Consider the following 25,531-nt stretch of genomic DNA (forward strand, 5'->3'; position numbering starts at 1 on the left):
ATAGAGTTTTTTCTCCCATATGAAGTGTAATTTTATGAGGAAAAGTCTTCAGCCAGAACTGAGAGGAATAAAACAATTACCTAGAGGACTGCTTTAATGTTATTACAGGTGGGTACAATAGAAATAAACTCATCATGAGTTAAGAAAACGTAACTACTGCAAAGCCAGTGTCCCTGGTCTCGCAATACCTTGGCCTGGAAAGGGTGTTTGGAAGAGATGATGCTCACTCATTGTTTGTGCTCCCTTCGTCAGCCAGGATCTGTACCCCTGGCAGGCAGTGGAAACCTGAGCATGCCACGTGTGTGACCGATGCCCTGCAAAACAATGTGCTTTTAGTATTGACAGAAGGACAGGGAAGAGACTACAGCTCAAATTGTGATATTGAAAGGATATTACTGGGTGATGCAGCTAAACCTTTAAGTGTGTTTGGAAGGATTTCTCCTGCGGAATATTCACCTTGTAACTGCATCAGAACTAGTCTCCTGCCTGCGTTTATTTCATAATGAGATGTGTCTGGCATGTCTGAGGTGTAACCAACCCACAAGAGCAAACAAATTTTGGAGTTAAGGGGCTGATACTTCAGGGTCTGCTCTCCCCTGTGAGTGTTGATGGGAGCTGTGGCAGCAGATTGTAAGAGAAAGGACTTGTCCTTAAGGAACCCCTTTGTGTCTTCCTGCTGCAGCTGGTCTGACCCTCTTTCTGGAGGCCCTGGAAAACATTTACATTCTTTAGTAGAGCATGCTAAAATTAGGGCATAAAAATGACAGATTTGACATTGGAGTCTTAAATAATATTTAAGTAGTCTTGCGTTGTGTAATCTGAGTGGAAGCCAACATTTGATTAATGCAGTTGCATGCATGATATTCCAGTTTCACAACTACTTCCTCAATAAATATAACTATAGAATAAGATACTATTTTAAAAGTAAAGGTTTTCAAGCATTTCCGAGTACTTCCACAAGACCTATGCTAATAGTTTTAAATAGTTTATCTTTTATAGTTAAAATCCTTTGTCCTCTTCCATAAAAATCACTTTAATATGCCTTCCGTTTAGAAGGGTTTTGCCTTTAATGCCGTTTTCTCATTTGTATCACTGTAAATTCAGAGGTGTTTCATTGAAACATGAGATGCGTCCTTTGTAACAGAATATAGCTCATGCTTTGATAGCAGAAGTGGCTCTGAACCAACTGTGTCTGTCAGCCTTTAAAATACAGCTGCTTAGAGAACTAGTTCACAGTAAAGGGACAAATTAAATACTCTCCCAAATAATAATTGAAAGGTGCTGCTAAGTTCAAGTTACCTTTGGATCATCAACACTATCTCCTTCTACTGCTATTTCTAAAAAATAATTTAATTTGAAGTCACCCACTCATTTCATGTTGTCCAGACTATGTTAGACATTTATTACTAGTTCACTGCTCTCTAGTACTTTAACTGTCGTGTGTTTAGATGATCTGCCACTCCCCTCCAAAAAAAAGTGATAAATATTTGAAGTATGAAATAACCTTGTGCTCATTCTTTCTCCAAGACTAAAGTGTTCTTTTATTCACATATCTGAATAGCTAATCAATATGTGTAATTCTGATAAAATCGTATCTCATTAAGATACAGCTGACTGTAAGTTGGTAGAACTGATGGGATACTAGATTATCCAGTACTAGATTTAAAAAAATCAAAAAATTAGTAAGTGTATAATCTGCTGCTAGGAAGATTAATCATAACAAAAAGCACAGAAATACTAGAGAACTTGAATCATAAGTCAAGAATGGTTAATACAATATAAATGCTGCTGTTTAACTTTGCTTTTATAGTGAAGGAAAAAAGTGTTTTGGTTTTACAGTATAGATAATGTTGTGAAAATAACTACAACTTAAAAATAAACCAGCTCCAATAAGAAATTCAGCATATTTATCACTTCTTTGCTTTAGGAGCAATGACCCTTGAACCCCACCAATTTTCAGATATTCTTGTCTTATTTTGTGTGCATGGTGACTTTGATTTTAGTAAACAAATATTCTAACCAGTACTATTTTATGTTTCGCTTATATACTGGCATTTTAAATAAATTGAATTTTAAGTAAATAGTAAATCTAGGTTCTGACCTCCAAATGATTTAGCAGCATTGGTGCATTGCTTGTTGATAAATGATGCTGCCTTGTATCATTTGTGCAGGACCTTTCACAGTGCAACCTAGGTCCCTGGTGGGAGCCAAGGACACCTGTACCACAAAAGTAAAAACAGTATTTGCCCAAAAGCTTGAGAATAGTTCAAGAGAGGTTCCTGTTTACAAGATAATAGGTTTTTATCTTGGGGTTGCTTAGGGCATAGTTACTCCCTGTTGGCTAAAATATCATCCGTGCTCACTTACTCCCTCACTCCCCAGCTCGCAGTGGCTTTCAAGCAGACAGCTTTCTTCTCTCTGAAGAATTAGAAGAGGTCATTGAAGCATGGAGGGCTTTGTGCTAATGCAGCTGATGGTAGTTTTCAGAAAGCATCCTCCACAGCAGGGATCTCGGGTTTCTGAGGCGAGGTCCTGTGGGGTTGCAGTCACGGCACTGCGCTGGGCTGGCAGGCTCTGTCTCACAGCCCAGGACCTGGGAAAGGTGGTGGTGGCATGAGGAGAGTTCTTCAGGCTCCAGCCTATAGGTAGCTGGGACCAACCAAAGGAGAAGGATAAAGAAAAAAGGAGGTAGTGGCAGGTGTGGACTGCTAACACAGTCCAGGTTAGGATTGGGCTGTAAACCCTTGTTCTGCTTCCAGGACTTAAGCTGCTCCCTGTGCCCTCATGGCCTGGGAAGAGAGGGCAGTTGGCTCTTCTGCAGCTTTGAGAACCTGTAGCCGCTGTAACTGTCAGCCACTTCTTTGCCACAAATCAGTTTTAGCTTCAAAAGTCAGCCACGCCATTGCCCCAGCCCATTACTTGCAGGCCGCCACCCCCGGTCTTTCAGTATGGCCCAGCCCTTCCACCACCCTGTCACCTGCCCCAAGAGAAAGCCAAGTTGCTGAGTTCCAGCATGATCAAACCACCGTCCTCTCTCTTATCTCCATCCTTCTGACTACACAGTCCTACCTCAACTTACTGCTCACAAGTAAGATCTTTTCTGTCCTGGGTATGTATTAGCCTGTATCAACCGACACAACCCAGTACCTTCTCTCCAACCTGCAGTTCCCCTCGGTACCTACCTGTTCTGCCACACTTCAGGAAGAAAGAAGCAGGTCGGTATAATCTGAATGTATTTTGCCATGAGAATAGGGTGATCCGGACTGTCTTAACAGGTTCAGGACTGTGTACTGCTGACTTGCTGAATCATTTGTATTAAATGCCTTTTTTCAGCCCCAGCCTATGGCTTCTGTAGTTGCCCACAGTGTAAGCCATTCCTCTGTTTACTGATGAGACGTGAACCACTCGATTTTCTCATATAAAACTGGGATGCAAAAAGGTGGATGAACCACTTTCTCAGTATTTTCCTGGTACTATTTTTCATTATTGGTATCCAGTTTAAAGGTTAAGGACAGCTTCCCAGAGATGGATATTAAGGGTCTGCAGTAAGAAAACACGATTCTCAGGCCACTTTTATGCAAGAGAAGGGAAAGGTGCATGTGCAGAGAGAGATCCCGCTACACCTGAATTAGCAGAGCGCAATCTGGGCCTAATTTCTTTTTAATTACATGCAGTCTCTTGGGATGATGGCATGTGATGAGGGAGGTGGACAGGAAAGCTTTACATAGCTAAAACATCTCCTGGCATAGGGGATTGTCATTCCCACACATGGAGATGTATAGAGGAGAACAGAAATGAAGCTTATAGACATCACAGGGCAGGCATGGAAAATAGAGGTGCTGCAGTTGCTTCTGAACACGTGGTTGACGACACCAGAAAGGTGTAGCAAATCTGGAGGAAACTGTGGTTTAGGTGAAATAGCTCTACCATCAAGACTGCACTTTCTACTGGAGTACATTTTCAGTACTTGAAAAACGCAGAAAGCTGTGTGGGTTGTACATCGCGCCTTCCTGTGCTCTTGTGCTTCCATCTGTGTTCATGGGACAATCTACACTGAAATCAGCTAGTTTTTAGATTTCTTAGGGGAGAACTGTGTCCCAATATATTCAGCGCATTTTTCAAAATGAGTGAAATGCAGCCGTACTGTGTTCTGTCCTCACCATTTAACTCATGAGATGCCAGGCAGGAGAGAGTTCAGCCACATTCATCATGCAAATTTCAGTGCATTTGTATCCCTTGTGGGAGAAATGAGAGAAACAGATTCATTCTGGTGGCCTACAGTTTTTTCATTTTTCTTCTTTTTTTTTTTTTTCTTTGCCAGAAGCCCACGGGAGAGGAGAAGGTCTGAGACTCTGTGTGGCACCTTTTTCCAGGTCATAAAAGAGCTGCAAGAATGGCATGTTTTGGCCTCTGCCTGGGAGGTTTGGGTTTTTAATAGAAAGGAGGCTTGAAAAATACTCCACGTAGGTGGACTCTATAAAAGTACGAAGCTCAGTGTTGTCATGAATTTTTCAGTGGAAGAGGTACACCGTGCCCACAGCCTGGCCATGCTGGTTTTCTGTTCCACTGGGAAGTTTTGCACTTCACTAAAATGAATTGAATGTCAGGGTGCCTTGGAGAGCCTGTTCATCTGCTCCTCAGGCCCTCGTCTCATGAAAGAAGAAAAAAGAAAAAAAAAATAGTGCCTCCTCTCAATGAAAACAGAAAGAGGATAATCTTCCCTGTTTAATGACTGGGTAAAAGGTTGTGTCTATTTGTTCCAAATTTTTGTAGATAGAACCTTTGAGTTTCTGCAAAACTGTGTTACATTAGACAAGAGTGTTTGTAGCAGAAAATGGGGCATTTTCAGCTGCCTGAAGTGACTGCGCTCTCCTGAGGGTGGAATAGCTCAGTGGTGAGTGAAGGAAGGGAAGGGTCTCCACCCCGGGGGCACCTGTGGGGCTCCCAGAGGCGGTGTGGTTGGCTGGTAGCGAGGGAGCGCCTGTGAGGAGGGAGCTTGGAGGTGTTCGACCATTGGGAGACTGCCAAGAGAAGATGCTGCTTCTCAATGGGTGGACTTCAAAGGCTATTACAAACTGTCTGGGATTAACAGCGTGGTTTCAGGAGGTCACTGAGGCACTGTAAGCGGTGAGTTGGCAAGCTGCTGCACAGGACAGCCTTCGCCGTCATGGCTGCGCGCTCGCGTAGGCTGCTTTTGAGGTGTGCCCTTTTTTTTTGACTGCATAGAACTGATTCAAGGAGCAAAACCACAGCAGAAAACGTGACATTACCAAGAAAAGGTAAACGGTTTTCTTCCTGAGTCAATATGAGACTGAGGTGGGGGAAGAAGAACGGTCCTTTTGCATTGACTGAACTGAGTCCAAAAACTGTATGTTGTGCCTAGCATGACTGATGAGGAAATATTTAAACTAAGAAATGAGAGAAGAGGCCGGCTTAATTTTCAGGCCTGGTATTAAAGTGCAGAAAAAGGAAAATTGGGAAAAGGAGAATTGCACATTCAGTAACACAAATGGTATATGCAAAGGAAGGGTGAAAACTAGTAGTAGAAGACTAGTCGTGTAGGTGCTACACTAGCGAAAAAATAGTATAGTGAGAGAAAAAGGTGAGGTCAGGGAGGAGAAGCAAATGAGATGTTTGTTATCCAGGCTCATTTCATTAGTATACAAAACTAGAACAGCTGGTGTAACCAGATACATAGGCAGTGGAAACACAGTCAAATAGTATTTGTGGCCTGAACACAAATACTGAAAATTATGCAGAAAATTGGTAAGGTATCATGAATGAACTAGCACCGTGTAAAGAAACAAACAGTAGCATGGACACAGTAGAATCTGTTCAAAATCACTTTCGGAAAGCATTACGAAAGACCTGTTGTAGGCCTCTAGTTTAGGATTTATATACAGACATTGTAATACCAGTATTATGAGACAGAAATATTAGTAGGAATAGTAACATTGTAGGTGGGCTATGTAGTAGGCCAGGTCTATATTTAAGCATAAATGATATAACGATATGATATTTCTGTACATGACGCTCAATAGCTTTCTTACCAAAAGAGTAATTCAGAATAGAAGTTGTGTTATTTAAAACTTGGAAAGAATTGCTGACCTTATAGAAAACCTGATTGTTTAAAAAATGAAGGCAAAACATGGACTGGATTAATTTGGTTTGAGTTAAATGGGAAGATAGCAAGTCAATAACAGTTTTTTTAAGGTGAACATTTGTTGAATTAGAACTGGTTAGTTAACATAGGTGAGCTGAAGTACTGGAGGTTTAAATGGAGAAAAGGTTTATCTCGAATCTCAAATAAAGCAAAAGGAGGATTGTGGGGAATTACTTAATCCTTCTAGCAGGGAATCTTCTCCTGGGAGGGATATTGGTAGGAAAAAGTAACGTGAAAGGAAGGAGGAGTAGATTATGAAAGGAAGTCACTTCCTGGAAGTTTTAGTGGAACAAGAACTGAAAATATTAAGCTGAGTTATAATTTTGTTTAAGTTCTTAAGAGTTAAAGCAGTTAGTAAAAGTTTCTTTAGGCGTATAAATAAATTGAGAAATAATAAAATCTTTTGTATAGGGAGGGTGGTTTTGAATTAAAGAGAACCTTTTGTTTGAAAGGTAAATAAATACCATTGCACACTTCTGAGAAGAGTAACAGTGTTGGGACAGCGACAGGATGATGAATGGGAACAAGGATATTAACATGACTATGGTCGAGGTGGAGATTTAAGACAAACAAATTCCAAGTAAATAAGGATGTGAAATTGCAGTGTACCAGCTGTATTGCAGTAACTGCCTATATACCATTCTTTCCCTACTGTAAAATTACGTGCAGTAGCTCACCCTATCTAATTAAACGTTGTATACATGTAGTGTACATAGCTTGTGTTTGCCTAAGAGCTGAAGTGAAAATCTTAGAGAAACAGAGTGGTATATAGCTTTATTTTTAAGTAAAGTTAGTTTATATTATGTTGAGCTTTAAAAAAGATTTGTAATACTGCATATCTTTCATTTTTACATAAAATATTAAGGAACACATTCTGATCTCAGAAGTTGTCTTTTCCACTGTGTATGCCCTGGAGCTTGTTGAACCTTTCAGTGAGCAGATTTAGCTCACTGGAAAAACAAAAATCTATCCCTGTTTCCTCTTCCTCTTATCCTTCCCCCCCCCCACCTTTTTAAACTGAGTTTGTTTCCTGTCAGATTAGTGAGTTAAATTGGCTTATGGTGAGGACCCAGAAGTGCCAGATTTGGTGCAAGATAAGCCTGTAGGAGCAGGAAAAAGCCCTTGAGGTCAGCGGGAGCAATGGCGAGTTGTCTGGTGGGTGGGTGCCCGCCTTCGAAGTCTGCGTTAGTGCAGCAGAGCTACATGTTGCTCTCGGAGGGGCTGTTGTTCAGCGTAGTGGATTTTTTGTTTGTTTAAAATATATGATCTTCACAAACCTCCTCAAATGACCTTTTGGTGGGCAGCAGAAGTCTTTGCAGCAGGGCTTGTATGTGTAACTGATTTTATTTTGCAGTGCTTCCTGTAACATTTGCAGTGTACAACAGTTAAGTTCTGGGTTTGACCTCATGCAGATAGGAGCACTAATATAGATCCAGTGTAAATTGTTTTACTTCTGTGTCCTCTTACTCGGTACTCTTGGTTTACTCAAAGGTTGCTGGCTCTTGACACAACTGTACAACGTTGTTTTGGAGAGAATTTCTTATGATCTTCAGTGCGGCTGGGCTTCAGGATATGCTTTCCTTCATGTCTGGATTTAATTGTAGATAATTTTGGAGGGAAAACCGTTTTCTTTTGGGAAACCCGGCATACTGGTGGCATCTGGTCATTGTACCGAGCAATCAATCAATCACTAGATAAAAAGGGGCAGAAATGAGAGATACAGAAAATAAACGATCTAAGCAGAATGCCACCAAATAACTTTTTTCCCCTCTCTAAAGAATTTAATGTCTGCAACAGCACTTGTTCACAGTCCTGACTAGAAATTGCAAAGAAATTGTGAGGAGGCACTTACTGGGACTCTGTTCTCGCTTCCCTCCCCACATGTTAATAAAAGTTATGCACACCTATCAGAGGCAATCGGGCCCCTGTAATGAGCCTTAATTCCAAACTTCCTTTCTTTTGTAGAGCCTGGTGAGAGCTCTAAGTGCTCCCTGACACTGCCCAGGAAATGGTACTTTTCTTTGGGACCATCTTGCTAATACAGTTTATATTTATGTTTTGATTTTTGTTTTGTCGTAGGAAATGCTTTCCAAGAACCTGGGATTGTGAATTTTTCCACTCTTAGTTTTTGTTGTTGCTAATACTCTTATGAAATTTCCAGCATTTTGGACCAAGCTGGTGCTTGTGACAGAGGTGTGTGAGGCTTTACATTATAGGCTAAAATACCAAGAAATAATAGGGTACCTATTAAAAAATAGAAACGGTCCTGTCAAGTTTAAAAAAGAAAAATAAAAAAGCTCTTGTCTGAAATCACTGTATTGACTGCTGGTAAAAAATAACAGCAAAGTCTCTGACAGCTGAAAGAGAAAAGAGGAAAAGCATGTTGCTTTTAAGTTTTTCCCTTTGTTCATTGGCAGTGTGCCCATACACTCCATTCAGGGCTGTAGAAATGGTTCAGTGACTTGAAACTCTGTCTGCTTTTAGTTTTGTGGGGTTTATTTGTTTAAGTAATGTGAGGAAAATACTGAGCTACGTCTCTCAGCATTAAATTATCAACATTACTGACATTTTTTTGTCCAACTCTTCAGACACATTAAGAGGAATTCAGGTTTTAGATTTGTTTTGCTGGCTTCCAAATGCCATTTTTTCACTATGGCTTTGAATTGTTATTGCGCCCTCAGAGAATCTCACTATAAGTTGGCTGACAGTATGGTAGTATACAGTTACACAATAAGTCAGGCGACACCAAATCCATCTATAACAGTGAAAAGCTGTTAAGTTGTATTCAAGGAGAGTGCTGTGCAAGTCATTTGGAGTGGTTTTTGTCAACATTTTTCTGTTGTTAAAAGTGCCTGAAAAACCAGACATGCAGAAAATGTACACTTGCATAATATGTGATTTATGAAAGTGTAATTGTTCCATTACTTTGGCTGTTAAATATATTTTAAAATCCTTCTTGTAAATATAGTGGTTTTTTGGGAAATAAAAGTTCTGTTGCTAAAAGCAAAATAAGAAAAATAAAAACATTTTAGAGTACTAATAATGGCTTGGTTTAAGTTGCTTTTTAAGTAAGTGCTTCTTTATTTTGAAGTAGACATAATGTTATGTGCGTATCAGATGTCAACCTTTTGATGTTTGTTTTATAACTCAGAAAGGAAAAACATGTAAGTCTTGCTGAGACTTAACTATATCTTCATGAAGTTGTAATTAAACAAAAAGACAAAAGTGTCCATGCCTGAGAAATATAAGCCCATGTTTATCTGCTTGAGGTTCCCCTTGTGATTAGCACTCATCCGTGTTGTCATGATTGTCTGGTTTTAGAACATTTAACTGTATGTTTGAGTTTGGGACAAAGTACATGTTGTTCAGTTCTTTCAACAAGATTTTCCCTGTTGGCTGCTGAAGACTGAAGAGGTGTGGGTGGACCTGGAGATGGATTCACGCCACAGGCAGAATCGGTTATTTCTGTTGATGCATGATTGTGTCTTTTTTGGGCATATTCTGAACTTGGATGTTTCTTCGTTGTGACAAAGATTCCTGTATTGCTATACAGACATTTCAAAGTGGAGGGCTTTCTTGAAATAATACTGCCTTCCTGGGTGGTTTGTTTCATTGGTTTATGTAGAATTTCCGTCTTCCAGTTGTATTAGTGGGAAAATTTGTGTATTTCCATTTTCATACCTTATATTTTAATTTCAAAAAACAGCCAAGCTTATGATTCAGGGAACAGATATTATATATTTCTTCTTTCATGTGTATGCCCCTCTTGCATACTGTCCCCCCCACCTCCTTTTTAAATAGTGCTCAACCTCTCACCTAGAAAATCAGCTGTTTGTCTCATGCTTCACACTGTTGGAACTTTTGGTGGAAGAGCCATGTGTACGAGAGCTGCCCAAATGGATAAGCAAAACCAGCTTTTGTCCTAACCAGTGGAGCTGCGTTCTTGCTTACTTTTGGCTGCTGGAAAAATTATGAGCAACTCAGCCTCTCAGTCAGACTGGCATTGGTGTGTCTTGTTGCATTAGGAATGGTTGCTGTTGGGTAGACTTTGAGAACTCACCTGGCACAGTACTTGGGATGTTTGGAAGCAAAAGTGCATGTGCTTTTGCACGGTTTCATAAAAATAAATATTCCAAATTATTTTATAATTTTAAGTCTATTAGTGCTGTGGGAAATGGACTTTGCAGTGGTGTCTTTGTTTAGAAAGACAGGGAGAAGTGACACAGGTTCCCCAAGGTAACTCTACTGCAGAACAAGGAACTGGAATCCTTCTTTTCCAGTCTTACCAAGTGTGATTCAGCTCTGGATTAAGATATCTGAATCACAGAAAAGTCTAGGTTGGAAGAGACCTCTTGAGATCATCTGGTCCAACCTTTTGCTGAAAGGAGGGCCTTGGATTAGGTTTTTCAGTGCCCTGTTAAACTGAGTCTTAGCTATTTTCAGTGAAGGGAAGTATACTACTTTTCTGGGCTTCACTGTTTAATTCTTCTCATAGTGAGCAACTTCTCCTTATGTCTGCGTGGGGTTTTCCCCGAAGCACTTGGACCTGTTGGCCTCCTGTCCTGCCCTCTGAGCATCCTTGTGAAGAGACCAGCTCCCTCTTTGTGTATCAACTATGAACCCTGTAGGTGTCAGGTCTTGGGCTCTGCTAAAATAGTGTCTTGTTGCTGCAGTCCCAATACCCTTAACATGAATACAAGGAGCCCATGTCAGGGATTGTCATCTGGTTTGAACATGTTCCCTAGTTGTACTTGTAGGGTAGTAGATGTGATTTACAGACCCAAGTGTCACTCAGCTCTTTTTGACCTGTGACTGAGTGGGATGGCACCTGCAGTGAAATTTCCTTCTTGACTCCATGATTTGGCCAAGTGAAGGCTGGAGAATGAAGAAAGAATCAGTCAGGGTACATTTTTCTCTTTGCTATGAAGAGTTCATGAGCAAAGTAAGAAAACGTGTTTTATAAGTCTCCTGCAAAAACTACAAGTGTTTGGAAGTTGATGGATATTGTAATCTTCTCTGTCTGTGAGTCCAACTGATCTCATTCATACAATGTGTAAAATAAACATGTAGTGCAACTAGTGTCTACTGTTGTATCTTTTTTCCAAAAAAACCTTGTCTCACTTTACTTGAAAATCATTTTATTTAAGCTTGATTCATCAGAATTGTCCTGGGATGTAGACTTCCTATTGTACATAATTTATTAGGAATTGAGATGAAAATGTTCATTGCATCAAAATCACTGGTGATCTCCTGTTGGCTTCAGCATGTCCAAGATTTGCTGCTACAGTGTAATATCAAAAGATTTATCAGTGTGTTTTTCACTTGTCCTGATGATGATAATTTCCTTTTCTGTGAATGAAAATACAAATCCATACATAAATCATGCTAAGTAAGTAAAATTTTTGGGCTAGTGAACCGAAATTTAGCAGCTTACAAGGGATATTTGAATTGCCCATTTCAGTGGACTTTCTTCAGTGCTTCCCTCCTGCCCTCGTGCTCATTGTACCTTTGATTCACTTTCAGAGCAGCAGAGCCATGTCCAAGATAGAAGGAATATGAATTATGATAATTTTGGTAATAAACAAGTTAGCTCTGAAGTAAACATTTGCCCTCCTTCTATTTTGTTTAAAAAGCCTTTTCAGTTCCCAATGTCTGTTATGAAGGATTTTTAAGAAAACAGCACTTTCTCCACTTCTTACATCTCGAGCATTCATCACAGAAAAGGAAAATGTTATTTCAGTTTTGTTGATATTGAAAATGGGTTCTTATTACTTGTTTAGGTTGAATAGTGAATAGGACTATAATTTGTAGTATCGTCTGCTATAGCTCACGCAGCGGAAACTTTTTATTAAACCTGTATGTGTTCTAGGACAGTAGACAGAATAATTTGTCCTGTTGATTATTAATGTAAATACTGTTTTTAAGGCAATGGTAACCAAGAGTGTTTTTCCTATTTACAGAGCAAGCTTTACATGGAAGGATTTAGAAGCCTAAAAGAAGGAGAACCAGTGGAATTTACTTTTAAGAAATCTTCCAAAGGCCTTGAATCAATACGGGTAACAGGCCCTGGTGGGAACCCCTGCTTAGGAAGTGAAAGACGACCCAAAGGGAAGACAGTACAAAAAAGAAAACCAAAGGGAGATAGGTAACTACCTTCTTTTGATATTCCCCTTTATTTGCTTTGCAAGTTTTTCCTGAAATTATGTTTTGAGCATTTATTCATTTGTGAAAGGGAACCCTTTTATGTAAATTTGGCTTTTACATGTAGCCTAGTAATTTAATTAAATGTATTAAGCAGTATCAATACAACTACATAAATCACCTGCTTGGTTGGTTTCACTTAAGAAGGTTTTATTGAACTAGAGGGAGACTACAAAGAAATGTAATATTTTGAAAATATTGCTGTTAGATTGAGAAGAGAGGTCAGTCTCAATACAGGTGAAATAACGTCATGTTTAAGTGAGAATTGTACATCCTAAAGAGACTATTGTGTGCGGTGGGGTTTTAAACTGTGCATCAGTAGTTTTACACAGAAGAAAGTGTAGGTGGTGCAGTCAGGGTTGAGATGTACATAATTTGATTAATTATAGTCTTACTTAGTGAACAGAGTATAGGGTGTTTGCAGAAGTTTTAATGCCTGGTGGTCTGAAGAAGTGTTGTAATAATATTTTACAAATTCCAGATTAGTCTTGAGAGCTGCACTTCTCACAAGCACAGCAGCCAGACTTTCACTGTTTCACTTTATTTTCTGCCTCTGGCTTGAAGTTCTGTAATCCTCTTCACCTTGAAGCCACCTACACCTAGTTCCCCAAGGACAGCCTTCCTGCCCAAAAGTTCTTGTATTTAGGTGAATTTCCCATTTTCCACTCATGGTATTGCCCAGCCCAGTAGCTGTAAGGACTGAGATTAAGTGGAATCATGCCATTTGTGAAAGATCCTAGTAAGAACATCCACACAGCAAAGTTTTGCCTGCAGTATTTGATATATGGCATGACTGAGAGTTGACTCTCTAATGCTGCAAATTCTGAAGCAGGGAAAGAGGGGCTCACCTGGAAAGGCAGTGTAGCCCAGCCTCCAGGAACAGGGGATCAGAAGCCTTTGCTAGCTGCAGATGAACTCCACTTGTCCCCACCTCTGTTAAAAGGCTTCCTTCCCCCCCCCCCTCCCCCCCCCCCCTTTTTTTTTAATTAAGGACTGGAGACAACATGATAGTTGTCCCTCTTTCACCTTCTTTGTAAAAGCTAGAGGCCATGAACAAAATTTATTGCTGCTGTAACAGATCAGAGTCCATAACCACAACAAGGAGAGACTTTGTAAGCTGGACAAAGCTTTCTTTTTGATTGCTCACCATATCTGGCCTTTCAGAGTTGTGTTGTGTGCAATGGCTTTGAATTTTTTTTTTCTTCCCCCTCTAAGCTAGGCTTCCAAGATAGTTCTTATTTAAACCATTGGTATTCTGTGGACTGTAATTACTAATCTAGCTTAGGGTATTATCATTACCATTGTTATTCAAGTTTCGTACTATGGCAACAAATAAAGGCCACAGCCATGCAGTCACAATACTGTTGCACATATATATGAAGGAAAACAGTCCTTGCTTCAAAAACCTTGAAATGTAAATGGACAGGTTGCAAGTAGACCAGGAAAAACTACCTATTGAAGGAGACAGGGATTTGAACGAATGTAGATATCCATAGCGCACAGCGTAGTCAATGCAGAGGAAGCAGTACTTTCAGAGCACGATTCATCTTATCCTAGGGAAGCATCTAGAATATGGGGGATGAATCTTACCTTGTGGCTGTTTCTCTTCAGGAGCTACAAAGGGAGCCTAGTTCCAATGCTGTAGATATTTCTCTTACAAGGCTCTGAAGTTAGGTGAGATGAATCCTACTTTCAATGTTGTTTTCTTATAGCTGTAGCATAGAAAAAATTGAATAGATATACCCTGAAAAACAGTGCAGAGGGATGATCCATGAGACAATGTTTTCATGTTGACTTACCTTTAAAGAAGGAAAAATTCAAAATTAAGTTGAAATAATTTGAATATGAAAACATTGGCAAAAACACCTACCAACTTCTGTCTCAAAATTCTTATGCTTAAGTCATAAGACACCAAAAAAATCTGAAATTTGAAATGTCTGAGATGGTATTGATATTATAATTTGGTGAGGAGCAGTGTCTTTGCTCAAAGGAAAATTAGTTTTGATTGAACGCTTAGCCAATTTAAAAAGTGCATCTCCAACATGTTTCTTGAAGATTGCTGTTGTACTTTGAGAACTGCCTCCATTTATGAAAGCTAATTCTGTGTTCTTGTGTTTATCTGTTTCTACGTTATCCTTGTAACAGTGTGAGGACTGAGCCTCACTGACTCTCTTTGAATGGATCCCATTTGAACAGATCCCATGACACTTTTAATGGTGTACACAGGGAAGACTGGCAGAAAGAGATAGCAAAGGTGAGGGAAAAAAAAAAAGGAAAAGCAGCAATACGTGCAGAGAGGGGGAAAAAAAGTAATGAGACTGAGGTTACCAAATATTGATGGTGCTTCCACAATAGATGGAGTCTCTGTAATTTGCAGAGTGTTGTTGCTGTGGGGACCTTGCTGTGATAATATTTCCCCTACAAGGTTACTGTGGGCCACGTGAATTTTATACCATGGGTGGAAGGGCTTTGTAATCACTGTCCATAATACAGAGTACTTGGGCATCTTTCCCAGTGAGGAAGAGAAAGTCTTTTGTGGTCCATGTGAAATTAAGCTGTTGCTATAAGCAGCCTGCGGCTTTAGATTCCCAGACCTTACTTTAGGCTATTATAATATCCACATGTCTTACATATGTCTTTTTTTCACAGTGTCCAGAGTATTCTGGGCTAGAGGGGAGGTTTCTCTGAGGAGACTCAGCTGGGATTTGCATCTGGCAAGTGCTGGGTTCAGAAGTGGTGGTTTATGGCAGGGGATGAATTTGCAGCAAGTTACACTGGGTCAGGTTGTGGCTTCCTTCATAGGAGCTCTTAACACCTGCTGAACACTCTGTGTTTTGCTCAACTTTGGCAGTGAGCTGGCATAAAAGCACACTGTGCTGCTCTCTAGGAATGACAGTGGGGAGCTGATGCAAAAAGCTAAAGTACTCTGAATTGACACCTTAATCACCTGCCCAGTAACACTATTGATGTTGGGTGTTTAGTTCCTCTTTCCAGTGATGTTTGAGACCCTTCTTAGGCTTACGGACTGCAAAGACCACCATAGTTTTTGTTCTCTTACAAGAAAACTGCCATGTGAAATGAGGTCACTCTGGCCCTACTGTCCTCTTTCCAACAGGAGCACGTACTTAAAGAGAGACTGTAAGAAATAGGGAGGTATAGCTTTCCATCTCTGGCCATCAGTGCTTTAGGCATTTCTTCAGTATCAACACCTAATCTGAAAAAGACAATTAAATGATGTGTTAAGTACCTGAGTTGCTGGACACAACTTTCTCTTGGATCCTCTAGCAAAACTTGAGATTATTTTAAACAATAGGCTAGGAAGAGCAATAAACACCAGTCTGAGATGTGCTTTCTTACATGATTTTATTATGGATATTTGCTAACCGTGCCATAATAATCAACCAAACTAGTATGAACTGCTCGTAACAGGAGCATCAGAATGCTGCTGGATTTAAAAAAAAAAATAAAATAAAAAGGACAAAACCCACCAAAAAGCCTGAGAGCTTTGCACTATTCCAATACTTTAGGAAGGTTATCTCTTTGCTAGACTGCAATCATTAGAGACAAAGTTTTCCATATTTGCACTTTTTTCAGGCTGACAACCTTTTGGAAGGTTTAGCAACAGTTCAGGTTTTTCAAAGAGTGGGATAAAACTACAGAGCTTTATTAATAGGGTTAAAAAATAGGAAACTTTAAAAAATAGCTGCCACTTGGTGCTGTGGATCTGAGACTTGAAAGCTGGCTTGGAGATGGATTTCTAGGGCAGGGGGTTAATCTTTCCTCGACTTTGTGCAGACTCATCCAACTCTAAGTTAGAAGCCTCTGAAAAGTGTTGCTGCATATATTCATATCCAACAGCATTTGTTAAAATCTCTACATCATCCAGCTGTGTTTAAGGGAGGTCAGCAGCCACAACCTTCCTGCACGCCAAACACACGGAGTGCTTCCAGGACTTGGTCTGTCCATCCTGATGAGAACAGAATCAGATCTCCAAGACCACGTTATTTTCTTCACCAGAAGAACAAAGGAAGGTGGCTTAAGAAAGGAAAGACAAAACAACTGCCAGTGACTAGTGTGTAAAACATCCAGTATCTATGGACTATACACTATTTGGCATGATTTCACCTCCAGCCTTAGGGTGTAGCTAAACTTCAGTCTTCTGGAAATGGCAGGTGTAAAGCTGTGGTACAATGAGTGCTCCAGAGTGAGAGCCCAAGCAGGAAAGCCTCGCTCCTCAGGAGACAGCAAGCCATGGCTAGCCTGGCTTCTGACCCCAGATCCAGGACACAGCATCAGGAGTTGCCTTCCTCAGAAGAGAATGGATTTCTCTTCCTGCCTGTTTCCGTAGCTCAAACAGTCAGGAGGCAGGATGGTGAGCTGAAAGATCAATATTTGAATGTTGAAACTAGGTACAGAAATGGTTACAATTGTGCATAACAATATGTATAGTATTAGAATAAAAGGTTTTGTCTTTCAGAAGACATAGATGAGATCCCATTCCAAATTTTAAATGTAGAGAACGTTGTTTAATTTGCAAAGCCAAGTGCCCATAGTTAGGTACAAGCTACAAAGCTTAATTTGATCCCTTACCAGCTGCGCTGCTTCTGAGATCAAGGTCAGTTTGGGTTATTTTGGGGTACCCAGGCACACTGTAGTGTGTTGGGTAGTGATAGTTTGAAAGGCCATTTTCTGGTTTCATGCAATGTAACTACCAGATTCATCACAAGGCACCTTGAAAGTAAGGGCTGTTTTCCGAGCCCACGTTGCTGGTGGACTTGCACAACCACATGGTGCTTCAGCCTGCTCACCCATGTGCGGGCAGGAACTGGGCTTTTCAATGAGGTGTGCAAATTAACAAAACGCACAAAAATGTTTGCTTCCTTTCCATCAGATGTGCCCTCTGATAGGGCTATTCATGCGCTTCAAGTGAATGCAAATTTCTGTGCTAAAGCAAGAGCTGGGAACCTGCTGACAGTGATACCACCAAGTGGTATCTAAGCCTAATTTTCTTGATTGCAAGCTTGTACTAAGAACAGAGTAGAGCCTGAATAAAGTTGTCTTTGGTATCTGTTTGTATGTATGTACAGTTAAGAAGAGATAGGCCCCAAATTTTTCATAGTGTTTATAAAAACAAATCCAAATTTGATGCTAAAGTAAGTGGATACAATTCTGAAAATGTACAAGGAACAGATGAAGTGAGTAGGAAGGTGTCGTTTTTATGTAGCATCATGTAGAGTAAAGCTGCACAGCAGATGGGTTTCTTAAGTACATATACTGTTTTCAAAATGCAGAATATTTTTCTTTAATCAGATGTCTTCACGGGCCTCATGTTTTCTGAGTATTTTACCCTCTTTCACCCAGGGAAGAACTCCTCATTTACAGTAATGTACCAGCATATATTCATGCCTTTGCTATGGTGTACTGATGCCTAATGATCGTACTGGAGTCTTACCTGTAGCAGTGATTCCCCACATCTAAAGGAATTTAGAAGCAAGAAAAAATTGAGAACTTTGCTCATTTTCATAGATTATGCATAACTTCAGTAAAGTGTATGTTAGAAGTATTTCAGTAAATAATTTGCAAAACATCATTTCTGTTTCTGAAAACCTTCCTAATGTAACTTACGTCTTCTTCCTTAATGCAAATTCCAAATTTCTCTCTCGCTATTTAATTTCTTACTACTGTACTAATATACTACTTTCAAGTAGACAAGAATAAACAAAAAAAGTGCATACATTTTCAGGGCCCACTCAGTAAATACTTAAGCCTATGCTTTGAAAGTGGTAGGGAGGAGGGCATTATTTGGGAAGATCCCCCCCAATCATGGAAATTTATTTTTAAGTTGATGTTGACCCAGGCTACAGACTGTAGTGTGGTGATGCTTTTTGCTCATGTGCTGTGCTATAGCTATCGATGAACTGGAGCAGAACTGCTTGCAGGATGAACTGTCTTTTAAAAAGATGCACGCAGTCTGTGCTGTATTTTGCTACAAAAATGTTCAGTGCAAATCATTAAACCCCAAAGCTCTTCTACTACAGGAAAACACTTGCATTTCCTTGTTTTCTTGATGTGTTGCACTCCAACATCACCTAGCAAATATACTCAAAGCATGTAATAAATATGTGACACTGAAGAGAGATTATCATGGTGACTCCAGATGATGGAAACATTTGCCATGTATCCTGGCCTGCTGAAAAAGATACCAAGAACTTGAAAGCTGGAGAAAACTGAATTATAGCATAGCTGATAAATCGGATATTCCCAAAATGTTGCCTTTGATTTACTGCTGTTACTGCTGAATCTGAAACTCTTCAGGAGAAATAAATGTTCTGGAGCCCTTTAACTTAAAATTAATAAAGCCCGTGCAGTAATATAATTCCAAATCACTACAGCTGTTTCTTTTATTAGCTGTAGCTTCATGTTTCTGTCCTTGACACTTAAAGATCAAACCTACTTAAATATGAATCATTTAGAAATGTGAATTTACTTCAATATCTTGTTTTGTCAAGAAGCTCAGCAGCTCATTATGTAAGAAGAATGTGTCACGGAGGTAGTCATCTCTGTCGTGGTGGTGCAGTCACGCTACTGCTGTGCCCACTGTGCGCACCCCTCATGCCCCAAGTGCACCTATAATGTGCCGGAGCACTCCTCGAACAGGTAATAAGACATGGGCTATGTCCTGAAAGACATCATGGCTTTAAGGACATATTAACACCGGGAAAAGTAGGTTTATTTTGAAAAATGTAGCGGTTTAAGCCACCCCTGCATAGCGATGTGGCATCCTCCATCCAGAAGCAGCAGGACTGAGTGGGACTTTGCAGTTGCTTCTTCTGGTTACGGGAAGCTGTTTAGAGAAGAGACAGTGGAGCTCAAATAGAAATGCTCCCGTGATGTCCATGGTCCCTTAGGCAGCGTGACAGGAAGATATTTCAAGGACAATGGATAGGGAGGAGATTAGGAAAGGAGCAGGAATATGAAAACACAAACATGGGGGGGATCAGGAAGGAGAGGGAAGAGAAAGGCTTGGGAAGGGGAGGACAGACCATTGAAAATCATGTCAATATGAGAAGTACAGAGTTTTCCCAGTCTCCAAATGGTCACCTCAGAGCTAATACTTAGGGCACTCTTCCAGGAGTACAGAGAACCCTGAAACCGCTCAGGCACAAACAGGGATTGAATAAAACTTTGAAAGATTGCTGCAAGTCAAGAGCTGATGCACAAGGAGCCAAAGTCCTGGACTGAGGTGATCCCAGCAGGTCTGAGAGGGCTGATCTGAAATGGGACTTTTTGCAATATTCTGCTTATTGTGTGTTTCTCGTTTACTGGATGATAAACGTGACACATATGGAGTTCATTTTGCAGAACCACCAAATGCTCCCAACTGTAACAGTTGCTCAGTTTGAGCTTTGCCCTAAACATATCAGGTGCTATGAAATAGCTAAGGGCTCTACGGGCTCCAATATTTCAAATTGGGCTCCTAGAATAAGGCTCCTCTGGAACATGATTTTGACTTTTTTGTTGTGCTCCAGAATCCTGTGCGTTTTGTTGAAACCAATTAAACCACACAATTTCATAGAGCCACTGCAAAGTAATTAATTTTTGTAATGCATGAAGATGGCTCAGTGAGACCCCCAAAGTCAGTACCTCTATAACTGTGTTCAAGATTTAGCTGGATTTAGTGGCGAGTCCAAGCTTTGAACTGAGTAGGCTAAAGAAGTAGTATACAAAGCTTATTTTATGTTTCGTGCAGCAAATGAGAAAAAGGCCATGTAGGAGAATTTGCATATCGATTTACAGGCTGTTACTACAGTGTAGACTGTCTCCTTCTCTTTTGAATGCTGAATTTGTAGGTAATGGGTAGAAATTAGCCTGAACGCTCCTCTGACTAGCAGCTAGGCTCGGAGATTTGGACCAGTTTTTCTTTGAAACTGCACTATGACATGGTAGGACGAGGATGAAGGGACTGGTTTCAGAGGAGAAATTGCATGTCTATGGGCAAGAGAGGACAAAGGTGGCCATGGCCTAGCTGGAGGAATCGCGAGCCGAGGTCGGCATTATTGACGGAGCAGAGGGAGCTGGGTTTGCTCAGTGACGGACCCGTGGAACCGTTAAGGAGGAAGAGTTGTGAAAGGTCACTATGAAATGTGGGAGTGAGCTAAACAATTCATTTTCTTTGGTCTCCATTCATTTATAATCTTACTGGTGTTGAGTGTCCTGGCACTAGAGCTTTTACAATGAGTAGCTGAAAGTCCAAAAATTGATTTAAATTGGGCTGGTCTTGTGTTGAATGGCTTTCTTTAGCCTAGAAGTTACTTGGAGTTTTACTCTTTTAGCTGTTGGACAGTTTACGTGCTAAGCGTTTAATTTACTTCAAACAGCTCTGAAAACAATAGCAAACCACAGACTGCTCTTATTTCATTGTCTGCAATTAATGTTGCAACAGCCTTTGCATCAAAGTTTAACCAGAATGCTTTAATTTCCTCCATGATAAATGGATATCTTTTGACCAGTGCAAAAAGCTGAAGTAGTTCAATGTTTCAAATTCAGCTCCAAATTTGCTAGTGCTTAAAGTTAGTAGCTCTGCTTTTTTGTTGGGCTAAACTAATAATGTAAAACAAGACATAGCGCGTGTGTGTGTGTGTGTCAGTCTCTGTCTGCATAATGAGACAAGTCGTTCTACAAAATTATGCAGTGTTGCTACTTCCATCAATGAGAGGGAATCATCAGTATTTGGCAATAGGATTAGAAATTGTATGTAGCTCAGATGTAAGGAAAAGCCTACTTATTTACCTTTTAAAGGTTTCATTTTATTTACATTCTCTTTTCTGAGTTAGTTGTTGTAAAACACTTCTTTCTAGTAAGTATATGAGAAATCGTTAATTTCTTGTTGATCAGGCTTGTTTTTCCATGTTTTTGCGCTGTGATATATTTTTGGAGAAACGTGGTTAGCTGCTCACATAATTAATGCTAGGAATATGTACCTACATCTCCTGTTAATAATTACTTTAAAAGTGTGGAGCACTTCAGTTTTCGAAGTCGAAAAAGAACCCACGGGGTGTTTTAATTTACTTTTTGTTAAATAGTTCAGTGGGATTTTATGTTATTAAATGTGGGAGTATCATTAACCACTTCACTTTTAGAATTTTTGTCCTTATGCACATTGTGTAACACACAAATTTTACTTGGAGCTCAGAAATAATTTTATCAAATGGTTTGTTCCTGTTATTCCTGTATTTTTAACTCACTGGAGCCTCATGAAGTTACCTTTCTCCTTTACAATCTATACATTTCATTTATGCGTAGAAAAGAAACATCTGGCATTTTTTTAATGAGAGCTGCACGCTCATTGACCAAACAAGCAGCAAGGAATCTGTCCTATGGCTGATTATGGCAAGAAAATGAGGTAGTCGTCTCACTAATAATCAGTAAAATTTGTATAAATGGGTGCTCTTTCATTTTCTGAGTCAGCTAATCTCATTCTTTCACCCTTACAAGAAAACAAATCATGTTTAAAAATGCCTGATGTGGGAAAACGCTACTTTCAAATGTAGAAATTAGAAACATTTACAACATATGTATCTGTGGTTAAAGATGCTGACTCTTAATTCTCTCCTGTCTAGAGCGTTCCTTTTTTATCTTTGAAGTTCAGTCATTGTTCCATGTCGATGCCATTGGTTTTATTTATTTTTGTATCCTGCAGAAATTAATACTGTTTAGACCCAAACTTTTTAGAATATTTATGAATGTAACATATCAACAAGTTTGTATTTTACACAGCCTATGGAGCTGGATTTTGGAATTTGCTTTTTTAGTCGTTCTTTTGTGAAAGAGAAATCTTTCAGGCATGAATTGATAGTCCAGATCTTTTGAGGTCTGTCTGTGCTAACCTATGACCTCTCTTCTTAGGAGGTCAACATCTGAGGGCAGGAGATTAAGGCAGTTAAAAGATTGGAATGGGAACTGGAATGGAAAAATTAGCCAGCACATTTTGGGTGGAAAACATCAAAGTCATCAAACAATTTGCTTATTTTAAACTCAGTTTAAGGGTAACAAGCTAATTGTACTGTGTTTGTTGACGCAAGCAATTTATATTATTTGAGGACATTAACACTGAAGAATTTTTTTTTTTTTAATTGGAGAAACACAATGCCTGTTCAGTATAAACATGCTACTTATTTTGTATACTAAATGCTTTTGCGCAGCATTTTTTAGGATAACAATTCAGAATCTGATCATACAGCCTGTATGCACTCAATCAGCTCTATTTCTTACAAACAGCAATAAAGTGTTGTGGAACCTGAATCTTGTTTGTGGTCTGCTGAAGACCCCTGGCTCTCACTGGAGAACACAGGTGCTCTCAGTACATGGGAAATACTATTCCCATATTAAAAATTTCCTGAACGTGATGCTTAAGAACGTTGGTAAGCATCTCTTTTTGTTACAGCTTTTCAAATGTGAATTCCTTTCCAATGCAAACTTGTCACCAAGGAATGTTCTTTCATAGATTATAAATCGATTTAAAAGAAAACAGCACTATCTGTTTGTTCTTATCTGTCACAGTTCAAAATTCATTAGTATGTGTTTTTAGAAGAATGAGGACTTCATCTTTCATCTGTACAATTGATTTCAAAGATGATTTTATCTAGAGAGGGACACCTTTCCACATGTGAAAATTATTCAAGTTTAAGGATTTGTGTAACCAATAGCATTTTTTTTCTTTCTTGTTTAATGTGCAAATAAAAGTGGTTTCAGTATCACATACAAAAACCAGACTAGTGTTTCTGCATGGAAACCCACCTGGCAGGAAGGAAAATGAAGAGTCATGGTTATCTCACAGCTCAGGCTCTAACAGTGTATGTATTCTGGTACTTGTCCTATAGGTATGGCTACTAATTAAAGTATAATAAAATGGAGCTAAACTCAGGCAAACAGCCATCTGTAAGCCTAAGTCTAACCTCCACACATTATTATTGTTCTTTAGATAGTGAAGGATATGAGATTTAAACCCCTTTGCAAGCTTATACCTTTCCAAACTATTCCTCTACAGGCTGAAACCTCCCTTTTGTAGCTTTTTAGCCCTGACTTGCATGTGAGGGGAAATTGAACAAAACTATCGCCAACATTTCTTCCTCCTTCATGGAAAGAAAAGAAGGGAAAGCAGGAGGAGCTGGTGTGGACTGGAGCAGCCCATGGACCGTTCCCAGGGACACAGGCACGGATGTGCCGCCTTCCTGCCGTTCCCCTGGGGTGGCTGGAGAAGCTCTACCCGCGGCAAGAGCCAGGTGTGCCCAGCATCCCTGGTGGCACTGCCACAGCAGCCGTGGCCTCCATCCCCAGGAGTGCCACAGGCGCGGGGGAAACAGGGAGCATTTGAAGGGGCAGGACCAACCCTGAAGGCTGTTCTGTCTTAGAGATCTGTTCCCCCTTTGAATTCTGGGGGTAAAACACGGTAGCTTCTGACAAGCCATTTTGCGATTCTTGCTTGTCAGCCCTCTCTGTGGTTAAATAACTCGGTAGGATCAATGAATGGAGAGCTAATTCTTTCTGTTTTACAGAACAGCTTTGGTTACCCGCTTGTGAGAACACGTGAATCACTGTGAAGGAACAGAGGACTTGTTAATTAATAAAGGAAAGAAGTTAAGCAACTACGAAGTTAGTGTGCTTGATGTGACTTAAGATAACTTTCCTTTTTGCCTAAGCCCTTTCTATACCCTCCCTCTGTTCTGTCTGTTTAGATGGTACACTCTTCAATGCGGAATTGTTTTTCTCCTTAGTCCAGACAATGCTTAAAATTACTGCTGTTTTTAATTACAACAGTAATTGTGATTCTTGGCTATTTGAATTATTGGACAGCAGTGATACACACACATTTTTTAGTCCAAAAGACCTGCTCCCCAGGATTTTTGCTGGATGTGTGTCTCCTCTTGTTTCATGATGTTTGATGATTCAAACGTCCTGTCCGTAAGCCTGCTTTTCTTAGCTGTCTTTTGCCCAACATTTAAAAGTAGTCTGTAGATACCTGAGGTCTACGGATCAAAAACTGCTTTAGTGGAGAGTAGGGTGCTGGAGGTTTTTTCATTCCTTAATTTCTGCGGCATTAGTTCTAAATGTACTAAGAAATGCCTCCAAGTTTTGTGTGCAGTAGCTTGCAGAGTAGACTGCTTGCTCAGTTTGAGGAAAGGGGAATTCAAAACTCAAAGAAGTTGTAATACAATTTTTGAGTTACAGAAATGGTATTTTACTTTTTTATGATGGAACCTTGCTTTGGTTTTGTTTGATCTGCGTGAGAAATAGGTAGAGAATGTATCCTTGGTTCCCTCACATGCTCTTTTCACAATAAAAAATTGCTACAGAGCTAGACAGAACTGATCAGAATTACTGCAAATAGTATTCTCAGCCTCATGTTCTTGCGAAGGTTGAAATTCCTGGCAGTGCAGCTCTGCCAAATTTCTGACTGCAACCCCAGTGCTCTTGGAATCAGTGTCTCCCAATGGACTCTCATGTGCCTCAGCTGAGTCACTTCCTCACCACAAACTGCCATAAAGAGATGATTTCTCCTGCTTTTCTTTCTAGGGTTTAGCCTGCGCTGCCCCCCTACTTTTCAACATAAGAACTCATCAGAAAATACCTTTTGTAGTAATGCAGTTGAGTTCAGAGGGTTTCAGAAATGTGGATTATTGGTGGCCTTTTTTGTTGAAGAGACTATTGGGTTTTGTGTCCCTCCACTCTTTCTAGCTGCTAATTTGAATGAGAAGCCAGCAAAGCAGCATGTTGGTTTTCTTTGTAAGTAGCGGTTATAGCTGTTTCCAACTGCTAGGTGAACATGAATGTCTATGAGATACTTCAGGTGATAGCTATCCATACAATCTATAGAAGTATATCATAATGTATCTAAGATCTTATATCTCATTTTGCTTAAAAGACTCACATTTCTTGCTTAATTCTTACATAAAATACGAGTCAAATTTGAAAGCTTTTGAATTTGGCAGAATAATAATAGTCTTTATACTAGTGCAATGTTAAGATGCATTTTACAGAAGATTTACTTTAATTGTGAAGAGGCAAAAACATATTAAATCTTTTGTATCCATGTATTGTATACACATTTATAGTATACACAAATATATACACAATAGATTTATGAAACGTTGCATCAGATGCATTGAA

General features: G+C 39.8%; 1 protein-coding gene across 2 annotated transcripts in view; it reads left to right on the forward strand.

The window, feature by feature from the left end:
• Window positions 1-25,531, forward strand: part of LIN28B (lin-28 homolog B) — an 84,980-nt gene that overhangs the window by 36,062 nt on the left and 23,387 nt on the right. For both annotated transcript variants that reach the window (XM_065632601.1, XM_065632602.1), the window contains exon 3: window positions 12,124-12,308. In XM_065632601.1, coding sequence (XP_065488673.1) covers window positions 12,124-12,308 — 185 coding nt within the window. The remainder of the gene's footprint in view (window positions 1-12,123; window positions 12,309-25,531) is intronic.

This window comes from Caloenas nicobarica, chromosome 3 (genome assembly GCF_036013445.1).
Source record: "Caloenas nicobarica isolate bCalNic1 chromosome 3, bCalNic1.hap1, whole genome shotgun sequence".
NCBI classification, from domain to species: Eukaryota; Metazoa; Chordata; class Aves; order Columbiformes; family Columbidae; genus Caloenas; species Caloenas nicobarica.